This window comes from Danio rerio, chromosome 6 (assembly GCF_049306965.1).
Source record: "Danio rerio strain Tuebingen ecotype United States chromosome 6, GRCz12tu, whole genome shotgun sequence".
NCBI classification, from domain to species: domain Eukaryota; kingdom Metazoa; phylum Chordata; class Actinopteri; order Cypriniformes; family Danionidae; genus Danio; species Danio rerio.
In genome coordinates this window covers 56184210-56198145 of record NC_133181.1, presented here as the reverse complement: position 1 = coordinate 56198145, position 13936 = coordinate 56184210, and the positions used below count along the sequence as shown (strand labels likewise).

The 13936-nt window shown below is 34.7% G+C and overlaps 1 protein-coding gene across 8 annotated transcripts in view; it reads left to right on the top strand.

Annotated features, from left to right (window-relative positions):
- cacna2d2a (calcium channel, voltage-dependent, alpha 2/delta subunit 2a) overlaps positions 1–13936 on the top strand; it is a 584267-nt gene that overhangs the window by 561294 nt on the left and 9037 nt on the right. For all 8 annotated transcript variants that reach the window (XR_012407349.1, XR_012407347.1, XR_012407348.1 and 5 more), the window contains 10 exon segments: positions 1822–1919; positions 3263–3353; positions 3444–3506; positions 4968–5071; positions 6580–6678; positions 9641–9735; positions 9817–9864; positions 10085–10156; positions 12202–12354; positions 13609–13661. Coding sequence is in view for 5 of the 8 variants with exons in the window: in XM_073952940.1 (XP_073809041.1) it covers positions 1822–1919; positions 3263–3353; positions 3444–3506; positions 4968–5071; positions 6580–6678; positions 9641–9735; positions 9817–9864; positions 10085–10156; positions 12202–12354; positions 13609–13661 (876 nt within the window). In the remaining 3 variants the exon portion in view is untranslated.

The following is a 13936-nucleotide window of genomic DNA, read 5'->3' as shown; positions in this document are numbered from 1 at the left end:
TATGTGTGTATATACATACACACACACACACACACACACACACACACACACACACACACAGTTAAATTATTAACCCCCCTTTAACAGAGCAAGGAAATTTTCACAGTATGTCTGATAATATTTTTTCTTCTGGAGAAAGTCTTATTTGTTTTATTTCGACTGGAATGAAAGCAGTTTTTTAAAACCATTTTAAGGTCAAAATTATTAGCCTCTTTAAGCAATATTTTTTCAACTCTCTACGAACACACCATCGTTACACAACTTGTCTAATTACCTTAACCTGCCTAGTTAACCTAATTAGCGTAGTTAAGCCTTTAAATGTCATTTTAAACTGTATAGAAGTGTCTTGAAAAATATCTAGTCAAATATTATTACTGTAATTATGGCAAAGATAAAATAAATCAGTTATTAGAAATGAGTTATTAAAACTATTATGTTTAGAAATAAGTTGAAAAAAAATCTTCTCTCCGCTAAACAGAAATTGGAAGAAAAAATAAACAGGGGGTTAATAATTATGACTTCAGCTGTATATATAAGTACTGACCTAGCTGAGACTTGAACTCTTTCAGAACTTGCAGGAGTTTAATATATATATATATATTTTTTTTTTTAATAGAGGAGCTCTGCAAATAACAACACAGTTCCTGACGCCAGAGCTACACATGCCATATAAACAGATTATTGAAAGTTTAAAGCAATGTGTTTTCCACTTTTGTACTTTGTCTTATAAAAAAGTAAAATCACTGTCCATTCAGATAATCATTTTCCTTTTCTTCCAGTGTTTAAAATAATGAGAATATTACCATCGCAGAAATGTAAGGCTCTGCCGTCTTCCTTTCTGTTCGTTCCTGCATTTCCGCATTGCGTGCAGGATTAAATGTGACTACGATCATTTAAATTCAGCAATTTATTTCTTTAAAAGTGAATTAATTAAGCCAAAAAGTAACTCGCATTACGAATTTTAAAAGTAACTCAAATACTATCAATTAATTTTTAAAAGTAATGCATTACTTTACTCATTACTTACTAACATTATTACGTATGTCACGTTACTTGTAATGCGTGACCCCCAACACTGTATAAACCTAATTAAACCTTTAAATTACAAACACTAGTAATTTACAAATTAACTAGTTAAATACTTTGTTGTCATGGCAAAGACAAAAAGAAATTAGTTGTTAAACTATTGTTTACGACTGGTAAAGGGTCACAGTAGGGCTAATACGTTTGCCCTTCAGCTGTATAAATGGATAAATGATTAAACTACATTTTATTATATCTTAAATTATTTAAATACTATTGCTAACAAATGGGTAAAACCTAGTGATTCTTGACGACAACATTTATATTGTTATACTGAATGACATTTGGTGGTTATCTTCTGTACATAATGATAAAAACTTATACGCTATTCTGTTTTTATTCATTTTTTGCTCAGAAAAAAAAGAAATAAGACACATTTACATGCACGATTTGTGTGTGAATCAAAAAAAGACTCGTTTACTTATATGAAAGAAAAATCTTGTTCAGTATGTTTAGATATTTCTAAAAAACCAGACAAAGATATGGGTTAAGAATTGTTGTCTTTTTCTTATTGTTTCTTTGAAGTGCAGTTATGTGTCATATATATGTAAATGTGCTGTTTTCTGTGTGTTTAAGATGTATATATGTATCTATGAATGTGAAAAGTGAAATATTTGTCGATGTGTTTTGTCATGTCTCGCTGTTTATCAAGTGTTTCAGTCTTTAATGTAATTGGTAATCATGTTGACGAGTGTGTTTTTACAGTGTCAGTGTGGAATGATGTGTGTTTTTCCTCAGGGAATATTGCAAAGATCTGGAGCTTTCCAACAACAACACCGAGTTCCTGCTCAACTTCATCGCTCTGATGGAGAAAGTCACACCGGACTCCAAACAATGTGAGATTTACACAGCTTAAAAACACTTCACTCAGCACCTAGACCAGGGGTGTCAAAACTACGGCCCGCAGGCCATCTGCGGCCCGCAATCCGTTTTGTGGTGGCCCGCGAGGCTTTTTATAAATATTAATAGAATCTGGCCCGCTATACAAAAATGAACGTAATTCAATAAATAACCACCAGATGTCGCTATGACACGCCTTCAATTAAGCAGCAGTTCCTGTTATGAAGCAAAACGAACCGAACGAACTGAAGGAAACATAAGCTGCGTCCCAAATGGCACACTATACACTATGCACTCATGCACTATGTACTTATGCACTTACACACTTAACAGCATAGTATATGTATGTAGTGTCATCCCAAATGGCACACTAATGTTTTTTACTAAGCGGAAATTCAAATCGTTTCACTGATGACGTTTGACGGTCACCAAATCAGTGAAATAAACGACTGAGTTGTCAAATAATACCTGCCGTGAGTATTGCCGCATTCTCCATCGGGAGGCGCTATAATCACTCTCGTAGGAGAATTTTACTTTCACCATCTAAAATAAATAAAGTTATTCAACATGTGCGTCCGATAGCTCCGCCCCTTTTGCTATGTAAGCAAACCTGCGGTCGTTGAGTGCGTGAAGTGTCCATCATTACACACTTCATTTTAGCGGCTGAATGAGTGCATCATGCGGGTAATTCAAGTGCTCTTATTATTTTTTGGGTTTTCAGTGTGAACGCACTACTTACACTATTTATACTACAAAATGGCGTAGAATAGTGCATAAGTATGCGATTTGGGACGCAGCTATAATTGATAATCACGTTTTGGCGAGCATTGGCACAAGCCACAAAAAGGAAAATCAACAGTGAGTGCAAGAAAATTCAGTCACGTTGGGGCCAAGAATATTTCTTCACAGAGGTCAGCGGAATATGTGTCTGTTTAATTTGACAGTAATCAGTCGCAGTAATGAAGGAATATAATATTAAAAGACATTATGAAACAAAACATCGGGCCTTCAGCTCTTACACTGGTGCCGAACGAGATCAAAAACTAAAACAATTAGCAGCTGCCCAATCAGCTCAACAACAGCAGTTTTTCCATGCTAATAAAGTGCAATAAAATTGTTCGCTGGCTAGTTATGCACAGGAAACCCTTCACTGAAGGAGAATTTATATAGGACTAACTGATATGTGTTGCAACTGTAAAAAATTTGCCTAGAGAAGATTCAAGATTTTAAAAACGTAAGTCTTTCTAGAAACACAGTGGAAATAATTAAAATAATTCCATAATACACACACATATATATATATATAAATATATATATATGTCTTTTTTTTTCCACACAGGCGACAATTTCTTGCTTCATAACCTGATTTTGGACACGGGCATCATTAAACAGTTGGTCGATCGAGTCTGGAAGATTAACGACCTCAACACGTACGTTCAGCCGCTGGATTTCACTCTTATTTACCATCAACCCAATGAGTGCACAACAGCATTACAGACGAATGTGTTGTGGTTTTGCAGGTATGGCTTTCTGGCGGTTTTTGCGGCCACAGATGGAGGAATCACTCGAGTTTTCCCAAATAAGTGAGTCTGCAGCTTCTTCTGTTTGTGTCACTGTTTTAAATGGCAGCAGAGATGAACGTGTGTGTGCGCATGTGTGTGTGTGTACTAAAATCTAGTGAGCGCTCTTAAATAAGAGTGTGAGCAGAGGGCTGCAGTTGCGGGGAATGCAAAAAAAGAAAGAAAGCAAAAACACTTGCTAAATGTTGTACATTATAGGGAGCATGCAAAAATGGAGACGGAGATGTTATGTGTTGAAAACTTAAAGGGTCACAAAACCGCAAAACACATTTTTTGAGCTGTTGACAGTCGTATATGCGTCCCACACTGCTAAAACACTATTAGGACACCTATATTTCACTAAAAAGTGTAAATTGGTTGTTTTTGCGTTATTTCAAGCAAATTCGTACTTCCGGTTTAAAACAAATTTTTGTAGCTGCGTCACGGTCATGACATAATAGCGTGTATTCCAGCGTGCAGACTGGGAGTCTGTGCCAGAGTGTGTCTTATTACGTCTTACAGTGTGATGCATTAATGCATGAGTAAGGCTTGGTTCAAACCAATCAGCGCGCTCTATTGTGCAACTTCATTAATATTCATTAATGTCACAGTGTTTAGACGACAGAGACGACACGTTGCAAAACAAAACAATCAAGCGTGAAGCGTTGAAGTGTTGCTTTTATAGTTTGCTGCAGTTAAGTTTTGTTTTCATTTTCTCTCTGTGAGAGCTCAGAGTCACGTGTGGATTAACAGTGTACGCGACGCTCGACAACAATAACTTACATGTCTAAGGAGGATTATTGTTTACCTGAGAGCTGTTCTCATCTGCAAACGCTGAGATCCGGATACGCTTGTAGTCTTCTCTTAATAAAGACGCGGCTCTAGTTGCTGGTGATTGTCCTGTCTCTACAGATTTGGTAAGTGAGCGACCAGTGCTCTTTGTTTATTCAGTTTGTTCGTATCGAACAAAGTTAACTATTTCACCGAGTGTAAACATGTTAGCACCACAAACAAACTTTAACCTTGAGTAGGATTTTCACCGCATTTTGTGACCGGAATAACACACGCGGCTTTCTGACGCTACCTGTCGTGTGCATCTAAGTTTCCGGGAAATGCTGAGTTTATTTTTCTCTCATTCGCCTTGCGGTATCAAACATTGCATGAAAAATACACGCTTAGAGCAGTTCCTCGAATAAAATATCTCGTTTGTCGCGAGGGGGATGAATTAATGGAATTTTAGCAAAGCTGCTTTGAAACAATAAATGTTAAAAGCCCTTAAATTAACTTGAAAATGAATTGAATATGTTTACTGTTTTGGTTCAGATTTTTTCGGCTTCTCTTTTCGATTCAAATAAAAGCATAAAATGTGTGTCTGTGTGCGTGTGTGTGTGTGTGTGTGTGTGTGTGTGTGTGTGTGCGTGTGCGTGTGCGTGTGCGTGTGCGTGTGTGTGTGTGTGTGTGTGTGTGTGTGTGTGTGTGCTTCAGAGCCGCCGAAACCTGGGAAGAAGATTCAGAGCCATTTAATGCTAGTTATTACCGTCGCAGTCTGGACAACAAGGGCTACATCTTTAGAGCTCCGTACCGCACCGGTAAGTGATAAAAACTACAAGCTTTACCATCCTATGAAAATCAAACATTGTACAGTGGTAGTAAAATATTTTTTTTTAATATTTAAAATTATAGTAATATAAACTGAATATTTTGAAATCTCAGACAAAACATTTATTTTATAATTATGATAAATAATGTTATGGAAATAGGGATATAAGCACTATTAGAATTAGCAAACAAAGAGCACAGAAACAACTTAGCTAAAAAGACAGATAAAGTGCTGGCAGACTATAAAAAATAAAACAGAAAATATAAATATAAATACAGAATAACAGTAACAAATCAAAAAGTGTGACCATTATAATTAAAGTAATGTGATATCATTTGTAATATATATTTTTAAACCAATACATTCTATAGTATTAATTTTAAAGTATATATACATTAATATATATATATATATATATATATATATATATATATATATATATATATATATATATATATATATATATATATATATATATATATATATATATATATATATATATACACACACACAGTTGAAATCTGAATGATAAGCCCTCTATGAATTAATTTTTTTTTAAGTATTTCCCAAATGATGTTTAACAGAACGAGTAAATTTTCACAGTATGTCTGATAATATTTTTTCTTATTTGTTTTATTTCGGGTAGAATAAAAGCAGTTTTTAATTTTATTTAAATTTAAAAACCATTTTAAGGTCAAAATTATTATTCCCTTTACACTATATTTTTTAGTCTACAGAACAAACCATCATCATACAATAACTTACCCCAAATTACCCTAACCTTCCTAGTTAACCTAATTAACCTAGTTAAACCTTTAAATTTCACTTTAAGCTGTATAGAAGTGTCTTGAAAAATATCTAGTCAAATATTATTTACTGTCATCTCGGCAAAGACAAAAGAGATCAATTATTAGAAATGAGTTATTAAAATGATTATGTTTAGAAATGTGTTGAAAATCTCTTCTCTCCTTTAAACAAAAATTGGAGGGGGGGTGGACAGGGGGGCTAATAATTCTGACTTTAGCTGTATACATACACACACACACACACACACACACACGCACACACACACACATATAATCAATATATTTTGTTTGATTATATACACAAACTATGTTAGTTATAATGAAACTTCTACTTTATATTTTATCAAGTTAATCTCATTTCTTTGCTTTTTACCATACTGTAGATGAAAAGAAGATAATAAAAAGCCATTAACTATTTAAAAATTGTAAAACATTCAAACAAGTCAGGCACACTGCAACGTAGAATATAAACAAATAAATAAACAAACAGTCGCGGGACAAAACTATATATTCTTTAATAGGTATATTTAATAATCAAATAATTATTGACAGTGTATTCAGTCTCAGTCAGAATGTTTAACTTGAACTGCAGTATCATTTATATAATGTATTATTCATTTTATAATTTAGCAGTTTTTCAAGATCTGCTTTTGTTTACGTTTGGTTTGTTGGTTTATTTGTGTGTTTTCAGCTAATGATGACATCATAAATCCAGAGAATGACACCATTGGCATTCTGGTGAGCACAGCAGTGGACATCACGATGGGCAGCAGAAACCTCAAACCTGCAGGTAAAAGCACACTGTATGTGACATCTGAAGGTATTGAACAACTAATAGCGTCTAGAACAGACGAAAGCTACTAATGTGTGCAGACGAAGGCTATATTAATTCTGGGATTTGCCTTAATAGCTTAAGAACTTCATCGTCACTAATAGATGGTCAGATTTGTGTCTTATTTAAATGTATGATCTTCCTCAGTGCAGTAAATCCAGAAACATTTTGTCATTTTTGACCTGAAGCTCTTCAAATCTGCAGTGATCCGCTGCACTTGTTCAGTTGATGATGGTCTGGTTCTGTGCGGATTAACTGACAGGTGGATTAACGCTGATAAGAGCTGCTTTATGAAGAATCACATACTCTGCTCTGAACATTACTGGAAGGAGAACTTTTACTGTTCAATTACACTGAAGTCAATATAAAGTCCTCTGCATGTGTGTTTTATGACAAATATCCACTAATATATATAATGTTAGTATTTAACATATGATTTATAACTTAACAAAACAAATCAAACGCAGGACAAAGCAGGGAACATGTGGGCATCTTGGGAGTAACAAAAGCTACAGACAATGAGAGGCAAACACAAACTATCTGTTATCTATCTGACAAAAGTCTTGTCGTCGATATTAGTTGTAAGAGCAACAAATAATAACTTGACTTCTAGTTGATCATTTGGAAAAGTGTCAGAAGGTCGATTTTTCAGATCAATCCTCTGTTGAGCTGCATCCCAATCATCACAAATACTGCAGAAGACCTACTGGAACCAGCATGGACCCAAGATTCCCACAGAAATTGGTCAAGTTTGAAGGAAAAATCAAGGTTTGGAGTTACGTTTAGTATGGGACGCGTGAGAGATCTGCAGAGTGGATGGCAACATCAACAGCCTGAGGAATCAAGACATTTGTGCTGCCCATTACATTACAAACCACAGGAGAGGGCAAATTCTTCAGCAGGATAGCGCTCCTTCTCATACTTCAGCCTCCACATCAAAGTTCATGAAAGAAAAGAAGGTCAAGGTGCTCAAGGATTGGCCAGCCCAGTCACCAGACATGAACATTATTGAGCATGTCTGGGGTAAGATGAAGGAGGAGGCTTTGAAAATGAATCCAAAGAGTCTTGATGAACTCTGGGAGTCCTACAAGAACACTTTCTTTGCCATTTCAGATGACTTTATTAATAAGTGATTTGAGTCATTGCAGAGATGTATGGATGCAGTCCTCCAAGCTCATGGGAGTCAGACACAATATTCATTCTGTTTCCACTGCAGCATGACTTTATATTCTATACTGGACATTATTTCTGTTACGTGACAAGACTCTTGTCCAAGTTAAGTCAGAGCTTACTGTCCTAATTAAATAATTAAAAATCAAGGCATGATCATATTTTATTTTGGTAAAATAAGCGTAATCTAGAGGCCTTTGCCTTTTATATAAGCCACTTCTGATACCAAATGATCAACTAGAAGTCAAGTTATTATTTGCTGTTTCTTAAACTTGGATAGGCGATAAGACTTTTGTCAGGTAGTGTATAGTGCAGGAAAACAATCAACAGAATAATGAGACAAGAGAAGGAAACATTAAATACTGGATAACTAAGGAGACCACAAACAGAACAGAAATAAACACAGAAACAGTGTAACATGACAATAACAGTATACTGATGATGATGATTATGATTTTTTTTTTTTTTTTCATTGTCATCCAGTTAGTAAGCTTATTGCTAGTACTGGGTTGGACACTCTTTTCTCTATAAAAAAGTTTAATAATATTATTTAGTCTTTTTTTCTGTCATTTTATTTGCTTGGCCTATTATAAACACATTTTTAATCGCAACACTGATAATATACTATTAATAGTCACAATTAAAAGTGCTAATTGTATTCACTTTTTCCTCAATATAATCTTTAACTGGAGCTACAATATCAGTTACAAATTATTCACTTGGGCCCAATCCCAATTCTACCCCTTACCCCTTCCCCTCACCACGTCAAGGGGTAGGGGTGTCCGAATTCTCTTTAGCTTGAAGGCGGAGGGCTAAGGGGAAGGGGTGAATAGCCCATGGAATGAAAATTTTTCAGGACCACATTCGAAACCAAGGGGTAGGAAATTTTCCCAGAATACACCAGCCACAACGGCAGGATAGATGCACCCGGAAGTAAGGAGATCCACAAATTAGTTTTTTTTTTTTGTCATTATTACAAATTTTTACAACAAACAAGCACATGTTTTAATATATTCATAACCGTGTTCGTGTTTCCCGCCATTCTACAAAAAAATTAAAATAAAATAAAAAAACGCTAAAATAAAAAAACGCTAAATCTATAATCCAAAATAATAACTCCTGTACAGTAGTCCCACACCATTCTGACACTCGATGACACTGGAATGCTCTGTCAGAAGAGTCTAGTGGTTGGGAATGAACTTTTTACAGTGTCTGCTATAATGTTAATGTTGTTTTTGGTGTGTTTCATAGATGAATATAGCCACAAATGCGCAGTACAGTTATGATTGCCTCATTAGATCATTATGATAATATAATATATGCCTTCAGTGATTTCCTGAAGATAAATGCCATAAAATAAAGCAACTGGAATAACTACAGCAGTCGTGATCAGTGATCTCATATGAAGCATGAGATGGCGATGACATGTGCAGGTGCTGTGGTGGTGTCACATTTCTTAGAAGTAAATTTTGAAGCCCTTCCCCTTCACACATGGTTTTAAGGGCCATGGGGAAGGGGTAGGGGTACAAAAATAGAATTGGGATGGTTTAGTTTTCACTTTTTTGGTTTTGTTTACATTTTGTTTTGTTTCTCAATAGTTTTGACTGGCCAAAATAATTTAGTAATTATAACATTTGTATTAATTATAACATTTTTGATTAATTAATTTAAAGGCACTTTAGCATTTATTAGCAGGAGCAGGTGAGAGAAACTCATTTTAAAGTTGTTTCTTTTTTCCACACTTTCCTAGTTGTTGGTGTAAAGCTTGATCTTGAGGCTTGGACTGACAAATTCAAGATCCTTGCGAGCAACCACACCGACAGCAACAGACTGAGCTCACAAACGGTACAGTGCACACATTCATACGCAGAAACGTATACAAATAAATCACACACTGCTCTAAATGCTGTTGTTTCTGTCTGACAGTGTGGACCAACCAGTGGCTGTGAAATGGACTGTGAAGCCAACAGTGATGTAAGAGATTCTGAGATCAAATTTCAGCTTTTAATATCTGCGATCACACTAAAACTAAAATCTTACGGCTCGTGCTGAGGCATAGAAAGAGATGTGCAATGCTTGTCATAATTCATAGTTGTCATTTAATTTTAAATCAATGGTTGATAGAGCATCTGTGAAATAAACACACATGTATGGTGTTTATGTGGGCTTGAAACAGTCTGTCGGTTGTTTGCAGGATTTGCTGTGTTATCTGATTGATGACGGCGGCTTCCTCATCATGTCCAATCAGAAGGACCACTGGTATAAGGTGAGGACAGTCAGCAGGACAAACTAGCAAACACAGGGCCTTCAGGATTGCAGAAATGAACATAAAATCAAGCAGATGCCACACAATTAAGAGGAGCTTGCAGATTGTTAAAACCGGATAAATCATGCAACATTATCATAACTTACATTCAGCCAAAGCACACTTGAAATTAGAACTGTGGTGAAAAATTGTTCATGAAATCGATTGTGCATTGATTCTGAGGTTTTCAAAAATGCATCGCTGTTGTCTCAAATCACTTCTGAGCTTAGTTTTTAAAAGCATGTGATGCTCTAGGATACTTTTCTAGATTAGATTTTAACAGCAGAAGGTGGTCTAGGCTAGATTTTAACAACAGACAGGCGCTCTAGGCTAGTTTTTAACAGCATATGGTGCTGTAGGCTAGTTTTTTAACAGCAGATGGGGCTCTAGGCCAGTATTTAATGATATATGCCACTCTATGATATATTTTAGGAGCAGACATCACTCTAGGCTATACTTTTAATAGCAGACAGTGCTCTAAGCTGGTTTTTAACAGCAGATGGCTCGCTAGACTAGTTTTTTTAACAGCAGATGGTGCTCTAGGCTAGTTTTTAATGATATATGCCGCTCTACAATAGATTTTAAGAGCAGACAGCACTCTAGGCTATACTTTTAATAGCAGACAGTGCTCTAAGCTAGTTTTTAACAGCAGATGGCTCGCTAGACTAGTTTTTTTAACAGCAGATGATGCTCTAGGATAGTTTTTACAACAGATGGTGCTCTAGGCTAGTTTTTAACAACAGACGGTGCTCTAGGCCAGTTTTTAACTGCAGATGGCACGCTAGACTAGTTTTTTAACAGCAGATGGCACTCTAGGATAGTTTTGAACAACAGATGGTGCTATAGGCTAGTTTTTAACAATATATGCCGCCCCACGATATATTTTTAAAGCAGACAGCACTCTAGGCTATACTTTTAATAGCAGATAGTGCTCTAGGCTAGTTTTTAACAGCAGATGGATCGCTAGACTAGTTTTTAACAGCAGATGGTGCTCTAGGCCAGCTTTTAACAACAGACAGCGCTCTAGGCTAGTTTTTAACAGCAGATGGCGCTCTAGGCCAGATTTTAATATCAGACAGAGGTCTAGGCTAGTTTTTAACCGCTTTTGATGCTCTAGTCTAGTTTTTTTTTAACAGCAGATGGCGCTCTAGGGTAGTTTTTGATGATATATGCCGCTCTACGATAGATTTTATGAGCAGACAACACTCTAGGCTATACTTTTAATAGCAGACAGTGCTCTAAGCTAGTTTTTAACAGCAGATGGCTCGCTAGACTAGATTTTTTAACAGCAGATGGCGCTCTAGGCCATTTTTTTAACAACTGACAGTGCTCTAGGCTAGTTTTTAACTGCATATGGCACGCTAGACTAGTTTTTTAACAGCAAATGGCGCTCTAGGCTAGTATTTAATAGCAGACAGTGCTCTAAGCTAGTTTTTAACAGCAGATGACTCGCTAGCCGAGTTTTTTTAACAGCAGATGGTGCTCTAGGCCAGTTTTTAATAACAGACGGAGCTCTAGGCTAGTTTTTAAATGCATATGGCACGCTAGTCTAGTATTTTTAACAGCAGATGTCGCTCTAGGCCAGTTTTTAACAACAGATGATGCTCTAGGCTAGTTTTTAACAGCAGATGGGGCTCTAGGATAGTTTTTAACAATAGATGGCACTCTAGGCTAGTTTGTAACAACAGATGGTGCTCTAGGCTAGTTTGTAACAGTAGATCTTGCTCTATGCTAGTTTTAACAGCAGGTAGCGCTCTAGTCTAGTTTTTAACAACAGACGACACTCTAGGCTAGTTTTATGTTTTAGTTTTCTATGCTAATTTTTGATGACGTAAAATACTTTTCTTTTAATCATTTATAAACATTATAAATGTTGTCTGTGTATCTTTTCACCACAATATACAATGAGAAGTGCCGTGAAAATCCCTCCAGTATTTTTCTGCAAACATTTAGTCATTTTAGGCCACTAAAATCAGCAAATCAGATGTCTGTTCTTCTGTCTGCAGATCGGCATGTTCTTCAGCGAGGTCGATCCGACGCTCTTCTACGCCCTCTATAACAACTCCTTCTACAGACGCAAGCAGTCGTTTGACTATCAGTCAGTGTGTGACCCTGTTCCGAGCAGCAACACCGGTGCTGCACCGCGAGGAGTGTTTGTGGTAAGACCACGCAACAAATGCAGATTCATTTTAGTTCTAATAAAACTTGCTTCGTCTCAGACTTCTGCCTATGCAACAGTTCTAATTAAATTTTTATTTAATTTTCATGCTCTATTTGAACTTTTTTGGCTTTTGTTTTCCTTGAAATTAAGGCTAATTGAGTCAAGCTAGCAATGTTACACAAGAAATTTGTTAAAGAATGCTAGCAACAGAAATGCATTGCTATAATATGCTAAACATGATAGAAACGTCCTAAAAACATGTTTTTGTTTATTGAAACAAAGATGGAAAAGGCAATATATATCTATTACCTGAAAACTTAAACTCAAGAAACTAATTCAGAATGAAATTTTGTAAAAAATAAAATAAAATAAAATAATTTAAATTGAAAAAAAAGTTTATGAAAATGCTAAAAATGCCTCATTTGAAATATCCAAATGTGTCTAAATACAAAACTATATTTTAAAAGCTCAAAAAAATTACTTAAAACTAAAAAAAACATTTTGTGTTTTCAGCAATATTGAAATATTCACATATAAAGTTAATAAAATGCTTAGAGCACATTACAAAAAACTAAAGCACTCGAATCAGCGACCTTCTTACTGTGAGGCAACAGTGCTAACCACTGAGCCACCGTGCCGCCCTATATATTATATATTATATTATATTATATTATATTATATTATATTATATTATATTATATTATATTATATTATATTATATTATATCATATTTTATTATATTATATTAATTATATTATGTTATATTATATTAATTATATTATATTATATTAATTATATTATGTTATATTATATTATGTTAGATTATATTATATTAATTATATTATATTGTATTATATTATATTATATTATATTATATTATATTATATTATAATATATTATATTATATTATATTAATTATATTATGTTATATTATATTATATTAATTATATTATGTTATATTATATTATATAATATATTATATTAATTATATTATATTATATTATATTGTATTATATTGTATTATATTATATTATATTATATTATATTATATTATATTATATTATATTATATTATATTATATTATATAGTTTAAAAATACCAAGACAATTGCGATCATTATTTAGATGAATGGATGGATTGAATAGTAAATAAAGCAATATATGAACAGAAAAAGAGCTGTAACTGTAGTTTTGGTCAGTATTTTAAAGGATGATGATTTTTATCATAATCAAATGTCATCTGTGTCTCTCAGCCCACAATTGCAGACATGTTAAATGTTGCCTGGTTGACGTCAGCAGCTGCCTGGTGAGTTTCTGTCTTAAAATGTATAATTTTTAAATATCTTAATGAGGGATCAGGGAGGGTCAAGCTGGAGTCTCTTTCTGATCCCCTGGGCTCTGGTGGTTCTACAAATTTAAAATTGGACCGAGACAAATTATTACAATTGGCTCAAGATTGGCTATGAAAATTCAGGAAGGTGCTTCAACCGGCAGATCCTGGGGGGAAAAAAATCATAAAAAATATCTCCATGATGTTGTGGCTTAATAACAACTGCAAGTGGGATTTACTCAACTATGTGT